Here is a 23,947-nt window from a genome sequence, read left to right as displayed (position 1 = left end):
TTCACTGTGCAGAAGCTTTTTATTTTGATGAAATCCCAATAGCTTATTTTTGCCTTTGTTTCCCTTGGCTTAGGAGACATATCTAGAAAGAAGTTGCTATGGCTGATGTCAAAGAGATTACTGCCTATATTCTCCTCTAGGATCTTTATAGTTTTAGATCTCACAGTTAGGTCTTTAATCCGTTTTGAATTTATTTTGGTGTATGGTATAAGAAAGTGGTCCAGTTTCAATAATTACTTTGAATGTTAAAAAACTAAATTCTCCAATAAAAATACATAGGGTGACAAAATGGAATAAAAAGCAAGACCCATCCGTATGTTGTCTACAAGAGACTCATTTCAGACCTAAAGACACGTGCAGATAAAAGTGAAGGGACATAAATGCATTTATCATGCAACTGGAAGTGAAAATAAATCAGGTAGCAATACTTATATCAGACAAAATAGACTTTAAAACAAAGACTGCAGTGAGACAAAGGACACTACATAATCATAAAGGAAACAATCCACCAAGAAGATATAAGAATTATGAATATTTATGCACTCAAAATGGGAGCATCCAAATACATTAAACAGCTAATAACAAAAATAAAGGAAGTAATTGATAGTAATATTATAATTAACACTCCATTTACATTAATGTATAGATTACCAGACAAAATCAAAAAAGAAACTGTAGCTTTGAATGATACATTGGACCAGGTGGATCTAACAGATATATTCAGAACATTCCAACCTAAAACTGTGGAATACATATTCTTTTCAAATGCACATGGAACATTATCCAGAATAGATCACACATGTTAGGCCACAAAACAAGTCTCAGAAATTCCGAAGTCATACCATCTTTTCCCATGCTGTGAAACTAGAAATCAACCACAAGAAAGAATCTAAAAAGACCACAAATACCTGAAGGTTAAATAACATGCTACTAAACAATGATGGGTTAGCCAAGAAATCAAAGAGGAAATAAAAAATTACATGGAGACAAATGAAATTGAAAACACCAGCATCCAAAATCTTTGGGATGAAGCAAAAGCTGTTCTAAGAAGTTTATAGCAATTCAAGTACACCTCAAGAAGCAAGAAAAATCTCAAACAACCTAACCTTACACCTAAATGAGCTAGACAAAGAACAAACAAAACCCTAAGCAAGTAGAATGCAGGAGTTGGTAAAGATTAGAGCAGAATAAATGAAACAGAAACTAAAAAAAAAAAAAAAAAAAAAAAAAAAAAACAATAAAAGAGATCTATGAAACCAGGAGTTGGTTCTTGGAAAAGGTAAAGAAAATTGATACACCTTCAGCCAGCTCATCAAAAGAGACAGAGAGAACCCAAAATCAGAAATAGAAAAGGAGAAATAACAACTAACACCACAAATACAAAATATATTTTGTATCTAAGATATATTGTATTTGCTAAGAATATTATGGAAAGTTATATGCCAAAAAATTGAACAACCTAGAAGAAGTAGATCAATTCCTAGAAATATATAACCTACCAAAGCTGAAGCAGGAAGAAACAGAAAATTTGAACAGAACAATTATCAGCAATGAAATTGAATTGGTAATCAAAAAAACTCCCAACAAACAAAAGTCCAAGACCAGACGGCTTCAAAGGTGAATTCCACTAAACGTTTAAAGAGACAATACATATTCTGCTCAAACTATCCCCCCCCCAAAAAAAAAAGAAGAAGAAGAGGAAGGAAAGCTTTCAAATTCATTATAGGAGGCCAGCATTACTCTGATACCAAAACCAGATACCAAAACAATACCAAAAAAAAGGGGGGGGGGCACCTGGGTGGCTCAGTCAGCTGTATCTGACTCTCAGTTTCGACTCAAGTCATGGTCTCACAATTTCATGAGTTCAAGCCCCACATCGGGCTCTAATGCCAACAGTGCAGAGCCTACTTGTGATTCTCTCTCTCACCCTCTCTCTCTCTCTGCCCCTTCCCTGCTCATAATGTCTGTCTCTCTCAAAATAAATAAATAAACTTTAAAAAAATTTAAAGAGAGAGAGAGAGAGAGCGAGCACTACAGGCCAATATCTCTGATGAACATAGATGCAAAAATCCTCACCAAATATTAGCAAACTGAGTCCAACAATACATTAAAAATATTACCACAACCAAGTGGGATTCATTCCTAGGATGTGTTATTGAGTATTCACAAATCAATTAATGTGGTACATAACATCAGTAAGACAAAGGATATCCACTCATGATAAAAACCCTCAACAAAGTAAGTTTAGAGGGAACATACTTCAACACAATAAAAACTATATATGAAAAATCCAGAGCTAACATCATATTCACTGGTGAAAAACAGAGCTTTTCCCCCTAAGGTCAGGAACAAGACATGACTGTCCACTCTCACCACTTTTATTCAACATATTACTGGCAGTCCTAGCCACAGCAATCAGACAACAAAAAGAAATAACAAACATCCAGATTGGTAAGAAAGAAGTAAAACTTTCACTATTTATGACTTGATACTATATATAGAAAATCCTGAAGACTCCACCAAAATACTAGAACTGATTGTTCAGCAAAGTTTCAGGATACAAAATCAGTATACAGAAATGTGTTGCTTTTCTATACACTAATACTGAAGTAGCAGAGAAATTAAGAAAACAGTTTCATTTACAATTGCACCAAAAATAATAAAATACCCAGGAATAAACTTAACCAGAAGGTGAAAGACCTGTACTCTGAAAACTAGAAAACAATGATGAAAGAAATTGAAGATGACACAAAAAATGGAAAGATATTCCATGTTTATCGATTGGGAGAACAAATATTGTTAAAATGTCCACACTACCCAAAAGTAATCTACAGATTTAATGCAATCTCTATCAAAATACCAATAGCATTTTTCGCAGAACTAGAATTAGTCGTCCAAAAATTTGTACAGAACTATAAATTCCATTGGCTTTGGATAGCCAAAGAAATCTTGAAAAAGAAGAACAAAACTGTAGGTATCATAATCCAAGATTTCAAAATATACTTTATAAAGTGGTAGTAATCAAAACAGTATGGTATTGGCACAAAAACAGACACATAGATCAATGGAATATAATAGAAAACCCCAAAATAAACTATATGGTCAATTAATCTTTGACAAAGGAGGCAAGAATATGCAATGAGAAAAAGATTGTCTCTTCAACAAATTGTGCTAGGAAAACTGGACAGCAACATGCCAAAGGATGAAACTGGACCTCTTTTCACACCATACACAAAAATAAACTCAAAATGAATTAAAGATCTAAATGTTAGATCTGAAACCATAAAAATCCTAGAACAGAGCACAGGCAGTAATTTCTCTGACATCAGGCATAGTAACATTTTTCTAGATAGGTCTCTTGAGCCAAGGGAAACAATAGCAAAAATAAACTATTGGGACTTGACCAAAATAAAAAGCTTCAGTACAGTGAAAGAAACAAGCAAAAAAACTAAAAGATAACCTAATGAATGGGAGAAGATATTTGCAAATGACATTTCTGCTAAAGGGTTAGTATCTAAAATATATAAAGAACTTATAAAAGTCACCACTCAAAAAGCAAATAATGCAGTTATAAAATGGGCACAAGACATGAACAGACATTTCTCCAAAGAAGACATTCAGATGGCCAACAGACATGAAAACATGAAAAGATATTCATCACTCATCATCAGAGATATACAATGAGATATTACCTCACACCTTTGAGAATGGCTAAAATCAGAAACAGGAAACAACAGTGTTGATGAAAATGTGGAGAAAGAGGAATCCTTTTGCACTGTTGGTGGGAATGCAAACTGGTACAGCCACTGGAAGACAGTATGGAGGTTCCTCAAAAAACTAAAAATAGAAATAGTTATCCAGTATTCATACTACAGGGTATTTATTCAAAGAATACAAAAACGCTACTTCAAAAGGATAAATTCACCCCTGTGTTTATTGCAGAATTGTTCACAATTATGTAATTGTGTAAGCAATTAAATGTAAGTGTAAATTATGTAAGCAGGTCAAGTGTGCAGTGACAGATAAGTGGATAAAGACAATGTGTGGGTGTGTGTGTGCGTAATAGAATATTATGAAGCCACAAAAAAAAAAAAAGAATGAAATCTTGCCATTTGCAACAACATGGATGGATCTAGACAGTATAATGCTAAGTGAAATAAGCCAGAGAAAAACAAATACTGTATGATTTCACTCACGTGTGGAATTTAATAAAGAAAATAAGAGAAGGGCGCCTGGGTAGCTCAGTCAGTTAAGTGTCTGATTCTTGATTTCATCTCAGGTCATGATCTCATGGTTCATGAGATCGAGCCCCACGTCAGTCAGGCTTTGCGCTGACAGTGCAGAGCCTGCTTAGGATTCTCTCTCTCTCTCTCTCTCTCTCTCTCCCTCCCTCCCTCCCTCCCTCCCTCCTTCCCTCCCTCCTCCCCTGCTCTCATGTACTCTCCCTCTGTCTCTCTCAGAATAAACAAAAACTAAAAGAGAGAGAGAAAACAAAAGGGACAAACAAAAAAACTCTCAACTATACAGAACAAACAGATGGTTACCAGAGGGAAGGTGGGTGGAGGGATGGGTGAAATAGGTGGAGAGGACTAACACTTATCTTGATGAGCACTGAGTGGTATATGGAATTGTTGAATCACTATATTGTACACCAGAAACTAATAGAACACTGATAACTATACTGGAACTAAAAAAATGTGGGCTTTGAAAAATTGTGTTATTTTATTTAATATTGATCTATAATGACTTTGTGTGTGTGGTTAAAGGAATCATAAAATTTAAAAGAAGAAATTTTATAAGTACATCATGTGTGAGGAAAAAGTCTTTGTGGTTTGTTTTGATTTGTAACTACAGATTTTATAATATTTATCTTAGGTAATTTGTAAACCACATCAAAGCTCATCATCTTGTTTCAAAGTTACTGTATCTGTTGCTGAGCCCTTTTCTTCTAATATTGCAAATATTCCAAGGGGTTTGGTCAATGAGATTTTGGAAGAACTGGAGCACAGTGTGCCTCTCTTGGAAGTCTACCCTGTTGAAGGACAAGATTCTGATAATCATGATATTGCTTTGGCCTTGGAAGTTGTAAGGTATTTGACCTTTTTACCTCTTAACATTAAAATTATCATATTCAAAAAGTTAATATGTAAGTGTATAAGAACTTTATAATAGTTATTGATTTAATTTTTACTCACTGCTGAATTAAATTTGTCCATTTTTTTTAAAGTTTGTTTTTTTGTTTATTTATTTTTTAAGCAATCTCTACACCCAATTCATGACCCTGAGATCAAGAGTCATGTGCTCACTGACTGAGCCAGCCAGGTGCCCCTGTCCATTTAAAATAAATTTTTTTTTAATGTTTATTTATTTTTGAGAGGCTCCAGGCTCTGAGCTGCCAGCACCGAGCCCAACGCAGGGCTAAAACCCACAAACTGCAAGATCATGACCTGAGCCAAAGTCAGATGCTCAACCGACTGAGCCACCCAGGCCCCCAATGTCCAACTCTTTATTTTGGCTCTGGTCATGATCTCATGGTTTGGGAGTTCCAGCCCCACATTGGGCTCTGCACTGACAGTGCGGAGCCTGCTTGGGATTCTCTCTCTCTCCCTCTCTCTGCCCCTTCTCCACTTGCTTTCTCTCTCTCTCTCTCAAATTAACTTAAAAAAAATAAAATAAAAATAAAGGTTTGATTTTAATATTAGTTCACTGAAAGGTTATTTAAAAATATTTTTCTGGAGCATCTGGGTGATTCAGTCAGTTAAGTGTCCAACTTTGACTCAGGTCATGATCTCATGGTTTGTGAATTCAAGCCCCAGAGCTCAGAGCCTGGAACCTGCTTTTGATTCTGTGTCTCCTCTTTCTGCCCTTCCCCTGCTCATGCTCTGTTTGTCTCTCTCTCTCTCTCTCAAAAATAAATAAAACATTTAAAAATTGTAAATATATATGTATTTTCTTAGAATTCATATAAAGAATTCTGACATGAGAATGTCCTTTTAATTCTATACATGGTATTGGCTCTTTTTGATCACTTTTTATTAATTTTATTCATCATAGGTTTTTTTATGACTTTCTTTGGAGAGACTGGGATGATGAAGAAAGTTGTGAGAATTATACTGCTTTGATTGAAGAAAGAATTAATTTGTAAGTATAGTTAAAAACTTACGGGGCGCCTGGGTGGCTCAGTCGGTTAAGCATCTGACTTCAGCTCAGGTCAAGATCTCATGGTCCTTGAGTTCAAGCCCCATGTCGGGCTCTGTGCTGTCAGTTCAGAGCCTGGAGCCTGCATTGGATTCTGTGTCTCCCTCTCTCTCTGCCCCTCCCCCACTCAAGCCCTGTCTCTCTCTGTCTCTCAAAAAATGAATAAAAGTTAAAAAAAATTAAAAAAAAAAAACTTACTCAGCACATTACATAAGATAAACATTGTAATTATGTTGATACTTTACAGGTGGTGTGATATACAAGATGGAACCATACCTGGTCCTATTGCACAACGTTTCAAAAAAACTTTGGAGAAGTATAAAAATAAACGTGTTGAACTCATCGAGTATCAGAGCAATATTAAGGAAGATCCATCTGCAGCAGAGACCGTTGAATGCTGGAAAAAATACTATGAGATAGTAATGCTGTGTGGATTATTGAAAATGTGGGAAGATTTACGCCTCCGGTAATAATTTGTTCCATTTTAAACAAAAAGATGACATGGTCATTCTTTTATCATATCATATCATATGTTACCCTGATTGAAGTAGATTATAAAATTAGATGTCCAGTTTTTGAGATAAGAACAAAGTACAACTACCAGTATTGGAAAATTATTTTTATATAACTGAATTCACTGAAATCATTGGAATTTCAGATTTAAAAAAGTGTCATCAATCTAGTTCTTTCCTTATCTTTCATCTTTACCTTCTTGATTTTGGCCAGAGCCTAAGAAAAGAGGAGGCAGATCTCCACCACATATAATATGCAAAGTAAAGGAGAAGGTTGGTTAATTTGGCTGCTGCATAATTTCTTCTTTTCTAACCAACATTAAGTTGATAAGTTGTTTTTATGATAAATAAAACAATGTAGATTTAACTAGCATCATTCTCCAGAGTACTTCAAAATGTATTAAAATATTTTTACATTACTATGCAGTAAAGTATATATTCCTGTCTTTGTTTTAGATACAGGGGAAATAGGAATACTTGCTTATGGTTTCAAAATTAATGGAAAATTTTGAACAGGGCCAAAGGACTTCTGACTATTTCATACTAGATTGTTAAACCCCTTCTTAATGTGTTCCACTTGTACGCATTCTTTGCCTTATGAATTTTGAGCCACATTTTACATGTCTAGCAACTAACTGTTAGCCTAAATCTTTTCTTTTTGTATTTTCTTTCAAATTTGACTTATTTTTTTAATCATTAAGAATCCCATTTTAGTCCCTATTTTTAATGTTGTTATTGGGATTCCTGTGTAACAAAACCTTGGGATTACTTTGGGAAATCAATATAGGTAAGATTTTTGAAATCTAATTCTACTTATCTAGAAATCCAGATTCAACAAAAGTTGGATTTGAATACAAATTAACATCACTAGACTTTAGATTCTAATGGCATAGGGCCACATGGGGTTCTTTCATCTTAAAAGTTATAATCACAGACAATCTAGGCCTGGGAGTGGTGGAGTGAGTTAATTGGTCAAACCCTTTCATGGATAACAATTATAAAATTTGGACAAAAATATATTAAAATATCTAGCTATTTGAAGGCACTGTAAAATGACCAAAGCAGGCAGCAGCCAGAAAAGTTTATCCTTGGAATAGGTAAGAAGTGGGGATTTGCTTTTTAGTCTGAGAGTGATCACCAGTTCTCATAGCTCTGGCAGCAAAAAATGAAGTCCTACTATGACAAGGTGGCAAAGGACAGAGTTAAAGGCTGGCAAAGCAGCTAGAAATTTAGGTGGAGTATCCTGAGAGAAGAAAGTTGCAAAAGGGGTCAGATCCAGAATTTGAGCACAGACTCTGCCCAAATTCTTGACTGACCACTAAACTATGCTAAGCATTGGTGGGGGAGAGAAATTTGAGAACAATGCTTTAAAAAAAGTATGTAGTTGAATCATGGAGGTTGAAAGAACTGAACAGATATTTCAGCTGGATTTTGAGCCCAGGCAAGTTAATTGGCTGCTAGAGTACAAGACTAACAATCCTCAGAAGAACATACCACAATCCAGAGTTATGAGAATATATTTTCCAAAGTCTCCAGTGTTCAACCAAAAATTAATGGACATGCAAAGAAACCAGAAAATAGAATCCATACCCAGGAAAAAAGATAGTTAATAAAATCAGATTTTGAGTGGGCCCAGATGTTGAATTTATCAGACAAGGCTTCAAAGCAGCTATTATAAATATGTTCTAAGAATTATAGGAAAACTTGGTGTTAATAAGTAGACGGAGAATCTCAACAGATAAATGGAAACTAAGAAAGAACCAAATATTTTCAGATGCAGCTCTGACATGTTAAGAGCTTATGAGTTAAAAACAAGAAACAAGAAAACAAGAAAAAAGCTGAGGAAACTGAAAATGACTTTCTTGGACCCATAAGAAAACTGAGGTCACAGGACAAATTGCTACCGTGAAATCTGGGGAGAGAAGTAAATTCAGAGTCACAACCAAGATCTGCTTACCTGGAATAGATAACCCCCTAGAGTCATAAACTGTAAGAACACTTAAATGGGTAATTTTGATAAACTGCTGGAGGTTGAATGTGGACCAGTACGCAAGTGAGAAACTCCTGGTGGGCTGTAGTTCTTAGGGAGACACCCTACTTCTCTTGTGGTTTTGCCTCCAGGAATCTCACTAAGTTCTCAGATGAAGAGCCAAGAAAAATCCCATTATGCCCCTGGTTGGGGATGGGAAAAGTTACCATTGTGAAATACACCCAGACCACCTCCATGACGAAGACTTATTTACCAGGGGAAAAGACTTTCCCAGAGCCTTTGCCCACCTAGGGAAAGGGCATTTCCTTGACTCCAGTCCCCTCTAGCCTTCCTCTCTGGGAAGAGGGCACTAAGAAACACTTGTGAACGTCACACTTGTGAAGGTCACAGCCCAGGGACATAGACCCACTAAAAAACTAATATTTAATCATAAGATTATAGAACACTTCCTCTCCACCTTACTTTACAACACACCAGGCCAGGCTCCGGTAAAATAACAGAATTATACCTAAAAAAGTTACAAGACACAAACTTTGTCTAAAGAGGAGTTTTCAAAGGCAAAAATATGGAAACCATAGGATTTTGAAGCTTGTGATACCTACAGCTACAGCAAGCAGTTTACCTCCTGGCCAGATTAATATAAAACCTCACACTAAAAGCCTATTTACTTCAGTTTTTATTAGTCAACATATCATGCTTGGCTTTCCACAAAATATTATAAGACATGCTAAAAGGCAAGAAAAAATTAAGCCTGAAGAGAGAAAGCAAGCATCAGAACCAGACTCAGTAATGATTTTGTAATTAATCAGATGGAATTTAAAAAAAGTAATTAATATGTTAGTCTCTAATGAAAAAAGGACACAACATGCAAGAACAGATGAATAATGTAAGCATGAAATAGAAACTCTAAGAACGAATTAAAAGAAAATGCCAGAAATCAAAAACGCCGTAAATAAAAATGAAGAATACCTTTGATGGGTTTACTAATAGATGGGATGAAACTGAGGAAAGAAATCAGTGAGCTTGAAGGTATGTCAACAGAATTTTTTCATACAAATGCAAAAAGAATGAAAAAACAAAACATCCAGGTAGCGTGAGACCATTTCAAAGGGTGCAGCGTATGTGTAATTGGAATACCAGAAGTGAAAAAGAGCAAGTGCAGCAACAGAAATGTTTGAATTAATAATGGTGAACGGTTTGAATTAAATAATTTCCCAAAATTAAATGCAGACACCAAATCGTAGATCCAGGAAGCTGAGAACACTGAGCAGGATAAATACCAAAAAATCTATATTATAGGCATTTCATATTTGAAGAAAACCATACATTAAAAAACTGAGGGGGAAGGGATCACCTTATCTACAGATGAATAAGAGTAAGAATTACAATGGACTTCTTATAAGAAACCATGCAAATAAGATGAGAGACGAGTTAAATATTCAAAGCATTGAAAGAAAGAACTACGAACCTAGAATTCTATATCCGGTGAAACTATTTTTCAAAAGTGAAAGGGTAATAGCTCTTGTAAACAAAAAGAAAAAAAAAAAGCCGAGGGAGTTTATCATTCTGCAAGAAAAATGAAAAGTTCTTTAGAGAGGAGAAAATTGTTAAGGGTCAGAAACTCAGATCTATGTATAGAAAGGAAGAACTTTGGAGAAAGAATAAATAAAGGTAAATTAAAATCTTTTATTTTTCTTTCTCTCAACTGATTGAAAAGATACCTGTTTAAAGTAATAGTAGTTATGATGGTATAAATAGTAGTTGGGTGATAGTAGCATATGGATTGGTAAAATAAGTGACAGTAACATCATACCAAGAGAAGAAATGGGAATATTCTGTAAAAGGCACCTGCACTGTATATGAAGTACTTTAGTGTTATTTGAAGGTAGACTAAGATTAGTTTAAAATATATATTGCAGTCTATAAGGAAAACACTAAAATTTTTGTTTAAATAATTGATGAGAATAGATGAAAGTGGAATCACAAAATGCTTAACTGTAACCAAAGGAGGCAGAAAAGGAGGGAAAAATAACAAAGAACAAATACAACAAACAAAACTATTAGAAGTATGGTAGGTATTAATTTGATTATGTCAGTAATCACTTGGTTTTTTTGTTTTTTGTTTTTCTAAATTTGCATTTAAGTTCTAGTTAGTTAACATATACTATTGGTTTCAGGAGCAGAATTTGGTGATTCATCACTTACAGAAAACACCCAGTGCTCATCATCACAAGTGTCCTCCTCAGTACACATCACCTGTTTAGCCCATTCCCCACCCACTTCCCTTGTATCTGTAATCACTTTAAATGCAAATGGTCTAAATACATAAAACATAGAGATTGTCAAAGTGCATAAAAACACCAGATCCAACTATCTGTCATCTCTCAGAAACCAACCTTAAATGTAAAGGCTTAGAAATGTTAAAAGTAGGGGCGCCTGGGTGGCTCAGTTGGTTAAGCGGCCGACTTTGGCTCAGGTCATGATCTCACGGTCCGTGAGTTCGAGCCCCGCGTCAGGCTCTGTGCTGACAGCTCAGAGCCTGGAGCCTGTTTCAGATTCTGCATCTCCCTCTCTCTGACCCTCCCCTGTTCATGCTCTGTCTCTCCCTGTCTCAAAAACAAATAAAACGTTAAAAAAAAAAAAAATTAAAAAAAAAAAAAAGAAATGTTAAAAGTAAAGGGTCAGAGAAAGATAACTTCATGCTAACACAACCATTAAAAAGCTGGATTACTATATTATTTTCAGACAAAGCAGACTTTGGAAAGAACCAGTTAAATTACCAGGGACAAAAAAGGGCATTGCATAATGATAAAGGGTCCAGCTCTCGAAGAAGACATAGCAATGCTTAATATGTATGTATCCAACAACAGCGCATCAAAATATGTAATGCAAAAACTGATAGAAATGCAAGGACACATGGAGGGGTGCCTGGGTGGCTCAGTTATTTGAGCATCTGACTTTGGCTCAGGTCATGATCTCGAGGTCTTTGAGTTCGAGCCCCACATCGGGCTCTGTGCTGACAGCTCAGAGCCTGTAGCCTGCTTCAGATTCTGGGTCTCCCTCTTTCTCTGCCCCTCCCCCACTTGCACTCTCCTCTCTTATTTCTCAAAAAACTAAACATTAAAAAAAAAAAAAAAAAGAAATGCAAAGACACAGAGAAATCCACTATTATACATGAGAAACTTTAGCATCCCTTTTTCAATAATTGATATATCAAGCATTACAAGCAATAGAGAATTCCTCAAATTGATGAATAACATCTACAAAAAACGTATAACTAACATTAATACTTAATGATGAGAAACTGGATGCTTCTCCCCTAATATTAGGAATAAGACAAGGATATTTTTTCTCATTACTCCTGTTTAATATTATGCTGGAAATCCTAGATAATGCAACAAGACAAGAAACGGAAATAACAAGATACACAGATTGGGAAGGAAGAAATAAAACTCTTTGCAGGTGACATAATTGTGTACATAAAAAATCTCAAAGAATCATCATCATCATATCATCAACAACAACAAAACCCTGGAACTAATAAATGAGTATAGCAAGGTTAATATTCAAAAGTCCATTGTTTTCTTATATGCCAGTAACAAATGATTTGAAATTTTAAAAATATCATAATAGAGCCAAAAAAAAATGAAATACTTAGGTACAGATCAGACACAGATCTAATAAAATATATATAGGATCTATATGTGGAAAAACTACAAAACTTATGATGACAGAAAAAATATAAATAAATGGGGAAATATTCTCTGTTTATGGATTGGAAGAGTCAATATTGTTTATATGTCAATTCCTTCCAAATTGATGTGTAGATTCAATGCAATCCTAATTTGCAAGCCATTTTGTAGGTATTGACTATTGCTAAAATTCATATGGAACAGCATAAAGCCTACAATAGCTAACACGGTACTGGGGAAGAATAAAGAGGGTGTATTCATATTACCCACTTTTAAGGTTCTTATAAAACTACAGTAATCAAGAAAGCCTGGTATTAGTGAAAGAATAAACATATAGATCAATGGAACAGAATAGAGTCCATAAATAGATCCACACAAACATAGTTGATTGATCTTTGACAAAGGAGCAAAGAAAATTCAATGGAGAAAGAATATTATTTTCAACAAATAATGCTGTATAATAATTGAACGTCCATATACAAAAAGATGAACCTAAACACAGGCCTTACATCTTCACAAAAATTAACTCAAAGTGACCCGTAGACCTAACTGTAAAATAAAACTGTAAGACTTTTAGAAGAAAACATAGAAGAAAACGTAGGTGAACTTGGGTTCGCAATGAGTTCTTAGATAAAACACTGACAGTATGATCTGTGGGAGAAAAAAATTGAGAAATTGGACTGTATTAAAATTAAAAACACTGTGTGAAAGACTCTGTTAAGAGAATTAAAGACAAGCCAAAAATTTGAAGAAAACATTTGTAAAACACATATCTGATAAAAGACTTGTATCTAAGATATACAAAGATCTCTTAAAATTCATCCTAACAAACAGCCCAATTAAAAATGGGACAAACATTCTGAACAAACACCTCACCAAAGAAGATATGCAATTGGTTAAAAAAAAAAAAAAGCCTATAAAAAGATGCTTGACATCATTGTCATTATGGAATTGCAAATTAAAGGAATGGGATACCATAACTTACCTATTAGAATGGTTAATATCCAAAAACAAAACAAAATCAGAAACAAACAAAAACCCTGACCATATCAACTGCTGGCAGGGATGTGGAACAAGAACTCTCCTTTATTGTTGATTGGAATGCAAAAACAGTACAGCTTCTTTGGAAGACAGTTTGGCAGTTTCTTAAAAGCTAAATGTAGTCTAAGCATATGAACCAGCAATAGTGCTCCTAGTTGGTATTTACCCAACTGAGTTGAAAACTTACATCCACATAAAAACCTGCACAGAAATAAAAAGGATTACTGAGGAATACTCTGAGCAATTACATGCCAACAAACTGGATCACCAGACCAAATGGACAAATTCCTGAAAACATTCAATCTACCAAAACTGACTCAAGCCAAAAAAGAAAACCTGAGTGGACCTATAGCAAGTAAGGAGATTGAATTAGCAAATTAAAAACTACCCACAAAGAAAAACCAGAGACCAGATGTCTTCACTGGTGAATTCTACCAAACATTTCAAAGATTAACACCCAATTATTTACAAACTTTCAAAAAATAGAAGGGGGAACACTTACCTAACTCATTCAGTGAGGCCACTATTAGCCTGATACAAAAACTATAAAGACATCACAAGAAAAAGAAAAAAGCCCTATGGAATAATATCCCTTATGAATATAGATGCAAAAATCCTCAGGAATATGCTAACAAACTGAGTCTAGCAATACATTAAAAAGATCAGACACTAACACTAAGTGAGATTCATCCCAGGGTTGTAAGATTGGCTTAACAAATGAATAGGAATCCATATAACGCACCATATTAATAGAATAAAAAACAAAAGCTGCACCTTTTAATACGGAAAAAGAATTTGACAAAATTCAACACTTTCATCATAAAAATTCTCAAAAATCTTGGAAGAGAAGGGATCTTTCTCAACCTGTTCAAGGCCATCTATGAAAAACCTTTAAGTTAATCATAGCTAGTGGTGAAAGAATGGATGTTTCCCTCCTAAGATCAGGAAGATCTTAAGGAAAGATGACAAGGAAGAGGATAAGGATGTTTGCTCTTACTATCTCTGTTCAAATTGTACTAGAGGTTCCAGCCAGAGCAATAGGCAAGAAAAAGAAAAGCCATCCAGATTGGAAAGGATGAAGTAATAAAATTATCTCTTATTTGCAGATGACAGGATCTTCTATACAGAAAATCAAATAATGAAACACTCAGCAATATAAACAAAATGCTGATACACAAAATAATACGATGGATCGATCTCAACATGGGCTGAATGAAAAAAGCTAGACACAAAAGAGTACCTCATATATGTTTTCACTTTAAAATATCATTTAAAAACTCCCAAGAAAGGGTTTATATAACAACAGAAAGTAGATCAGTGGTTGCCTGGGAATAGGTGTGGAGGATTGACTGCAACGGTGCATGAAGGAACCTGTCAGTGTGATGGGAATGTTCTATATTGTGTTATTTTGATTGAGTTAAGTGGGTGTACACATTTGTGAAACCTCATGTCATGGTTCACTTAAAATGAGTGTCTGTTGTGTGAATTATACCTTAATAGATTTGACTTAAAAAAAAAACACTGATACATACTTTTGATTTTAAAACTAGGATTTACATGATAAACTACTGTATTTCTTGAACATAGGATGCTGTACTCTTTGAGCAGCTGGTGATCAGGTATATGGTGAAAAAACGTGCGAGTGGTTCTTTTTCTCAAGATCATAACCACTTGCTTAAACAGGTATAGAAATGCTGACTGGGTTTAGTTTTGAAATATTCAATGAAACTTTTGAAGATGAAAAATATTGGTACGGAAGCCGCATCCCATTTGTATTCAACAATAATGTGCTTCAGAGAACCCAAAATATGACACCGAAGGAGATTAGTAAGTCTACATCTATTGGAAAAGGAGTGTCCCTTTTGGCTGATAGTAATGATAAATTATACTCAAACTTTCTTTCTTTCTTTTGATGACACTTGACATGATTAAGTGATAGGAAGCAGGAATTGTAAAGAAGAGCAGAAAGAAGAGAAAGAGTGGAATTAATTAGAAGTGCTAAACAGCAAACAAACAAACAAAACCCCACAACTCAGAGAGAAGCTAGAATTGTTGTGCTGGGAGGCCACAGCCAACATACCTATGGAGGCCATATCCTTTGAAACAAAACATTCTGTTACTTGAACACAGTATCTAAAATTAGGCATGTCCTTAAACATTTTTATGCCTTAGTATCGCAGACATAACCCACCTTTGCTTTGTTGTGAGTCCACAATTCAGTGGGCTATCAAAGTGCAATCAGGAAAATTTTCTACTGTATTGAAGAGTTGAGGTGACAGGTACTGATTGTAATGGGTTACATACATACATACAATCCATGGAAATGAAAAGATTTTAGAGATCAAGGGTTTAAATACTCAGTTATCTAAGAGTTAAATTGTTCAATTGCTCTCAAGTTGCTCATTGCTCTCAAAGAGTTTAAAATAGCAAAGCCTACTTCTCAAAGATGCTTGGTGCCACGTTTTATTTTCTAAGTAAGTATAGCTTGAGTTTTTTTCTGATTAATCATAAATAAATGTTTTCAACTCTAGAGTTCATGGACCTTTCTTTCCAAGAATCCTAAGGCGCAGGAAGGGAAAAAGAGACTTTGGAAAGACTATAACACATATTGTGGCAAAAGTGATAACTACTGACATGGTAAGAAATACACTTTATCGCTATTTGTTCATTTAAGTTGTAGTTGCATATAATCAGAAAAGAAGTTCTTTGAGGGTAAGGTTCTTGTCTGACATTAATGCCTTGTTTCTCCCATTACATCCACTTCAGTGATTGGCATATAATAGGTATTAAATAAATGTCAACAACTATTTACTGAATACAGACCTTGTTGCTGGGTGCTATGTTTAGTAGCTATGGGAAGGATAGGGGACAAATATAAGAAAGACTGCATTTGAGGGAGATACAACTTTGAACCAGATCCACAGTCTTGCTTCTTCATACATTTGAGAAGTTTGAATTATGGTGGAGATATGGACACGTAAGCAGGCAATTACAGTTAAACACAGAATGATAAAAGCTATGATAGGAGGATGTACAGGATGTACATAGGATAGGTATATAAGTAAAAATTAGGAATTCTGGCAATGCTAGCTGGAAGAAATAACTCAGCAGAAACCTGAAAGATGAGCATAAATTTAATGAGCCCAAGAGGGAAAAATGTTTTAAGTCTAAGAGTAAATATTTCCATCTTACCTGATGGCTCCCTAGCATTTCACAGTTCTCTCTTTGAAATACTCTTTTTTTGTTGTCTTCTGTTACTATCCTGGTTTTCAGTCTCTATAGTTTTTTTTTTTTTTTTCTTCTTCTTCTTCTGTCCTCTAAATGCTTGGTACTTACTTTTTTTTTTTTTTTTCCACTGTATATTAACCCCAAAGTGATTTATCTGATTTCTTCCCATGACTTTGATTATATATACTGATAATATAAGATGTGTATCCATAGCCCAGATTTTTGTTCTTAGCCCCAGACATATATGTTCTAATGCCTATTGCTTATCACCACTTAATTATCTCATAAGTACATCTACTTAAATGTCCTCAATTAAATTCATGATCTTGTCCATTAGCCTGTTTGTATTCTAGAGCTCTCTAGTCCAATAAATGGCACCACCATCTATCCAGATGCTAGTCACACTTTTCTGAGAATTATCCTAATCATATCCTTCATATACCCACTTCTGTTCTCTTTCACTAACTCAACATCCTGGTGTACACCATGTTTTTTTTCACAGAGCTACTCAAATCCTTCGGGTCCCAATTTAAGTATTTCCACAGAAAAAGGCTTTCTCAAGCTTCCAGAATACATTACACTGCCTTTCCCATGGCACCTTGCACTTGCCCTTATCATTATGTGTTTAATACTTTTTGTGGCTGTCTATAAAATGTCTCTTTTATGGGAACACGAGCTTCTTGAGAGCAAGGTGTGTTATGTTTACCATTCATCCGATCACCTAGCATGGTGTTTAGCACATGGTAGGTACATAGCAGTTTTGTTGAATTAGTAAATGAGTGCATGTTTGACAAGAGAGTGTGGTATATATGAAGAATGGAAAGAAGTCCAGCAAGGATGGTGTTTAACACCTAAGAGGAGAGTAGTGAGAGATAAAGTTGGCTTATTATACTGGTCTTGTCTACTATCATACCCATTTTTATTATTTTAAGCAAAATTTAATTTTCTTTTCATTGCTTATTACATCAGATTATTCAATAACATTAATTATTCTACCAACTATCTTTGTAAAAATCTTTATAAAAAGTAAGGTATAGATTTTGCTTCTATCTCCAGCCTCACTTTATCATATTTATTTTTACTTATCTTTTTTTAAATGTTTGTTTATTTTTGAGGGGAGGGGTAGAGACAGGGGGACCAAAGTGGTCTCTGTGCTGAAAGCAGAGAGCCCAGTGTGGGGCTTGAACTCACAAACGGTAAGATCATGACCTTAGCTAAAGTCAGACACTTACCCGACTGAGCCACTCAGGCGCCCCCTTTTTTTTGTTTTTAAATGTTTCTGGCTTTATTTTCCTATATGAGAGTCAGAAATTTCTTTTTTATCTTGTGGTTTGCAACCCTGTCTTCATTTGTGTAAGTAAATATCCATGAATTTTGCAGACCTGGATAATTATCGTGAGGAAGACTCCTCTGAGATGGCAGCATCATCAACTTCCACTTTGCTTAGATCTTTTGTTTTAGATGTACTGTTGAGGTGGACAACATCTTTTAATCTGATAGTCATCAGAGCTATGTACATAACCTTTAATTTAACCTTCTTACCTTTGAGGATTCTTTACTCAAAGTTCTTCCTGCTCTATGTTCTCTTCTTAAACAGTTTTATCCATGCTTCACCATTTCTATGTTGGTGATCTTCACAAGTACTATAGTAAAAAGACATAGACTTTGTAGTCAGAGAGCCCAGGGTTTAAGTGGCCTTTCTGAGACCATGTAATAACTATGTAATCTTGGGCAAGCTGCCTAACTTCTGAGCCTCAATTTCCTTATTTGCAGAGTGCTTTAAAAAGAGAGGTAAATGGCAAGATTTCATTCTTTTTGTGGCTGAATAATACTCCATTATATATATGAACACACCAAGCATTTAGACAGCCAAGCCAACACTTGAGTTGCTTCCATAATGTGGCTGTTGTAAACAATGCTGCTATAAACATAGGAAGGAGATAGTTTAATGCTAGATGAAATAAATCAAAGACAAATACCATATGATTTCACTCATGTGGAATTTAAGAAACAAAACAAATGAGCAAAGGGTAAAAAAAGAGAAGGACAAATCAAGAAACAGACTCTTAATTATAGAGAACAAACTGATGGTTACCAGGGGGAAAGTGGGTGAGGGGTTGGGTGAACTAGGTGATGGGGATGAAGGAGGGCACTTGTGATGAGCACCGGGTGTTGTATGGAAGTGCTGAATCATTATATTGTGCAACTAAAACTAATATTACACTTTATGTTAACTAACTTGAATTTAAATAAAAACTTAAAAAGCCCCCTAAAATAGGGAGAGAGAGGTCAAAACTGTATATTGTGATGATGAAGACCATGGGCTCTGAAGCCAGACTTTGTGAATTCAGACTCTGGCTTTGCCACTTACTAGTTATGTGATTTTCAACAAGTTACTTACCCATCTGTGCTTTAGTTCCTCATTTATAAAGTGTTTGTGTTTCTTATTTATATTTTATATGTGAAGATTAAATGAATTCATATCTGTAATATGTTTAGAATATGCCCAGTACATAGTAAGTACTCAATAAATGTTAGTAGTAAACTACTACCACTATCTTATAGGAGTTCTTGAGGATGATATGAGATGTTACATATAAACCTAGTAGTACCTGGCACACAATGATTTCTCAGTAACTTTATTATTTTTTCTCTTTCCTTTCTTGCTTGTATTCTCTGCTGACCAACATCACTACATGTCCTTGTAAGCATCTTTACCTGGATGTCTTGGCAACATACAGCAGTTCTATTGAACTGTCTTTTGAACACAGCCCATCCCTAGTCCTTCTGTATTCTTTATTCACTTACTGTCATAAATATCCTTTTAGTCAACCAAATTAAATATGAGTCCTTACCTCTTTGCTTATTCTCCAAGTTCTCAAATTGTGATGACTGTCTTTAGGTTTAGAACACTCTGGCTTTTCTTTCTTTTTTTAAGATGTTATTTTTATTTTTATTTTTATTTTACATTTAAATTCAAGTTAGTTAACATCCAGTGTAGTATTGGTTTCAGGAGTAGAACCCAGTGATTCATCACTTACATATAACACCCAGTGCTCATCCCAACAAGTGGCCTTCTTATTGCCCATCACCCATTTAGCCCATCTCCCCACCCACCTCCCCTCCAGCCACCCTCAGTTTGTTTTCCTTATTTAAGAGTCTCTTATGGTTTATCTCCCTCTCTGTTTGTATCTTATTTTTCCTTCCCTTCCCCTGTGTTCATCTATAGTGTTTCTTAAATTCCACATATGCGATGAGTGAAATCATATATTTCTCTTTCTCTGACTGGCTTATTTCACTTAGCATAATACAATGTAGTTCCATCCACGTTGTTGCAAATGGCAAGATTTCATTCTTTGTTGCTGAGTAATAATCCATTGTGTATATATATATATATACCACATCTTCTTTATCCACTCGTCAGTCGATGGACATTTGGGCTCTTTCCATACACTCTGGCTTTTCAATCATTCCTGGCAAAAATAAGTACTTGTTCCAGTGCCTAAACTAAATATTAGCCATTCTTCCAGATCTAGGAGAAAGAGAGGTATCCCATTCCAAATTGTCTTTTCAAGACCCCGAATAGCCAAAGTAGTATTGAAAAAGCAAAGCAAAGCAGGAGGCTTTGGTGCATTTGTCGGTATAGAGTTATTCATATTTTCTTATAATGCTTTTTATTTCTGTAAAGTAATAATGTCCCCACTTTCATTTCTGGCTTGAGTATCTCTGTTTTTATCCCTCTTCTTTTAGTCAGTTTAGCTGAAGGTTTGTCAATTTTGTTGAGCTTTTCAAAGAATCAACTTTGGATTTTATTAATCCTACTGTTTTTTGGTTCTCCATTTCATTTACCTCTTCTCTAGTCTTTATTTCCTTTCTTCTGTTGGCTTTGAATTTAAATTGTTCTTTTCCTAGTTCCTTAAGATGTTAGGTTAGGTTGTTAATTTGAGATCTTGTTTAATGTAGGTACTTATTGCCATAATTTTCACTCTGAACTCTGCTTTCAGCATCCCATAAATTTTGGTATGTTGTGTTTTTGTTTTCATTCATCTCAAAGCATTTTCTAATTTACCTTGGGTTTTCTTCCCTGACCCATTGGTTGTCTAAAGGTGTGTTGTTTTATTTCTACATGTTTGTTAATTTTCCAGTTTTCCTGATGTTATCAATATCTCACTTAATTTCGTGTGGTCAGAGAAGATAGTTATTGAGACTTGCTTTGTGGCTTAATGTATGGTGTATATGGAGAATGTTATATGTGCACTTAAGGAAAAGTATGTATTCTTCTGTGTTGGGTTCTGTATATATGTTTAGGTCTATATATATGTGTGTCAGGTCTACCTAGGTTACAGTGTTAAATCTTCTACTTTCTTATTGACCTTCTATCTAGATGTTCTAATCATTATCATAAAAGGAGTATGGAAGTCTCCCAACTATTGCTCCCTTTAATTCTGTTAATGTTTACTTCATATATGTTGGGGTCTTCATTGTTTGGTGTATATATGCTTATTACATATTCTTGATGAATTAAAATTTTTTGTCAATAAATAATGTCCCTTTTAGTCTTTGGTAACAGTTTTTGGTTTAAAGTCTATTTTGTTTAATATTAGTATAACCACCATAGTTCTCCTTTGTTTACTATTTGTATGGAATACCTTTTTCTATCCTCTCAGTATTAATCTGTTTGTATCCTTGGATATAGTAATTCCCTTGTAGAGATAATATAGTTGGATCATATATATATATATATTTTTTTTTTTTAATTTGTTTTTAACATTTATTTATTTTTGAGACAGAGAGAGACAGAGCATGAACAGGGGAGGAGCAGAGAGAGAGGGAGACACAGAATCGGAAGCAGGCTCCAGGCTCTGGGCCATCAGCCCAGAGCCCGACGCGGGGCTCGAACTCACGGACCGTGAGATCGTGACCTGAGCTGAAGTCGGACACTCAACCGACTGAGCCACCCAGGCACCCCAAGGATCATATATTTTTTTAAATGTCTATTTATTTGGAGGGGGGGGGGAGAGAATGCAAGCTGGGAGGGGCAGAGAGAGAGAGAGAGAGAGAGAGAGAATCTCAAGCAGGGTCTGTGCCACCAACACAGAGCCCAACACAGGGCTCAAACTTACAAACCATGAGATCATGACCTGAGCCAAAACCAAGAGTCAGATTTTTTTTTTCCTTTTTAATGTTTATTTTTGCCAGAGTGACAGAGTGCAAATGGGGAAGAGGCAGAGAGAGGGAGACAGAATCCGAAGCAGGCTCCAGGCTCTGAGCTGTCAGCACAGAGCCCGACACAGGGTTCGAACCCACAAACTGTAAGATATGACCAGAGCTGAAGTCAGATGCTCAACCGACTGAGCCACCCAAGAGTCAGATTCTTAACCAACTGAGCTACCCAGGCACCCCTGGGTCATATTTCTTTATTCTACCAGTCTCTGTCTTTTAATTGGTAATCTTAACCTATTTACATCTGAAGTGACTACTGAAGTGACTACTCAGGTAGCCAAAGACCTGACGGAGATTTCCATAAACACCTACAACTAAAACACAAAAACAAAACCAAAAATCTCTCCCAGTGTGCAGATTAGCTCTGAGCTAACGGACTCTTTCAAAGCTAAGCCAGGCTGCTTATAACTCTGCCTTGGCTTTCACCTCTTGCTTGCACAGGCCCAGTGATCAGTGGGAAGAGAAACCCAAGGTCCTTTCAGATCTCTTCTGAGCATATATCCAGCCCTGGGCATGTGCATTTCACTTTGGATTTCCTAGTGTATGAGGCAGCTCTTTCCCCCCCAAAAGATCTTCCTCCTCAACGTCCTCCTGTGCAGACTTTTCCTTGCCCCTTCCTCTGTCCTTTGCCGCAGACAGCTATAAGTAGAGTGCATCTTAAATGCTTTCATCAGATGATGCCTATAAAGCCGCTCATTCCTGAAGGGGGTGTGAAACAAAAATTAGCTTTGTCAGTCCCTCCTGAGATACTGACAGGTCAAAATACACAGTCACACTATTTTTTTTAAGAAAAAGCTCCATACTGGGGCGCCTGGGTGGCTCAGTCGGTTAAGCGGCCGACTTCAGCTCAGGTCACGATCTCACGGTCCGTGAGTTCGAGCCCCGCGTCGGGCTCTGGGCTGATGGCTCAGAGCCTGGAGCCTGCTTCCGATTCTGTGTCTCCCTCTCTCTCTGCCCCTCCCCCATTCATGCTCTGTCTCTCTCTGTCTCAAAAATAAATAAAACGTTAAAAAAAAAATTTTTTTTTAAAAAAAGAAAAAAAAGAAAAAGCTCCATACTGCCTTCACCCCATGCCTGCTCCAGCAAGCCACAGAAACATAGGCTGTTGTCTCCACTGCCAGGCTGGAGAATAGGAGATGGTAGGCAGGTAAGCAAAAACACAACACCTTTTTACCAAATTTTAACAGCCTCTTCATTAAGCACTCCTTTGGTTGCCGTGTTTGGTTAGGTTCCAGGATTGCAAAAATGTTGATTCTTTTTCCCCCCACCCCCAACTTAATATTTGCTTCAGTGTAAGATCCAGTTTTTGGAGCTCTTCCATCATTTCTATGACATCACCTCTCTTTTATATCTTTCTCTCTACTATTTCCTTCCTAAATGCATTGAGGCATATTCAGTTGTGTTTTTTTTTAATAACAAAACAATATGTATCCTAAATACCACATCTCTATCTCTTCTTTTGCAGAGCAAAATTTCTTGAAGTACTTATCTGCACTTGTCTCTACTTCTTTCACCTTCATGCCTCTACTCAGTGTGATCTTATTTCTGCCTCCAGGATATCAGTGCATATGCTCTTGTGGTCAATGTGGGACGAAGCTGTGGCTAAATTCAGTAAGCACAACTCAAGGATTACCACCTTTTTTAACCTTTCAGCATTTGACATGATCAACTACCTCTTTTCATGACATCTTGGTCTCCCGATTTTGTCTCTACCTCTTTGGCTACTCCTCAGTTTTGGGATCTTCTTTTGTTTCTCCCTATTCTTTAATTTTTTTTTTTAAAGTTTATTCATTTAAGCAATCTCTACACCAAATGTGGGGCTCAAACTCACAATCCCAAGATCAAGAGCCACATATTCTACCGACTGAGCCAGCCTATTCTTTAAACGTTTCTCAATGTTCTGTCCTAGAGTGCTATCTTTCTTCTTTATGTAGTCTTGTAGCTAATCTTAGCCATTCCTATGCTCAAATTATATGTAAATAACTCCAAGATCTTTCTACCTAGTCACATCTCAGTCCTATATTCTAGACTTTTATATGCATAGTCTACTGCATACTTCTACT

The 23,947-nt window shown here is 35.8% G+C and overlaps 1 protein-coding gene across 1 annotated transcript in view; it reads left to right on the top strand.

Annotated features, from left to right (window-relative positions):
- Positions 1-23,947, top strand: part of SHCBP1L (SHC binding and spindle associated 1 like) — a 37,128-nt gene that overhangs the window by 7,016 nt on the left and 6,165 nt on the right. Inside the window, exons 3-6 of the mRNA XM_045452622.1 lie at positions 4,876-5,090; positions 6,055-6,141; positions 6,446-6,664; positions 15,965-16,070. Of these exons, the coding sequence (XP_045308578.1) occupies positions 4,876-5,090; positions 6,055-6,141; positions 6,446-6,664; positions 15,965-16,070 (627 nt within the window). The remainder of the gene's footprint in view (positions 1-4,875; positions 5,091-6,054; positions 6,142-6,445; positions 6,665-15,964; positions 16,071-23,947) is intronic.

The sequence above is a fragment of the Leopardus geoffroyi genome, chromosome C3 (assembly GCF_018350155.1).
Source record: "Leopardus geoffroyi isolate Oge1 chromosome C3, O.geoffroyi_Oge1_pat1.0, whole genome shotgun sequence".
NCBI classification, from domain to species: Eukaryota; Metazoa; Chordata; class Mammalia; order Carnivora; family Felidae; genus Leopardus; species Leopardus geoffroyi.
Note: the sequence above shows the minus strand (reverse complement) of the source record. Positions and strands in the feature narration are given on the sequence as shown.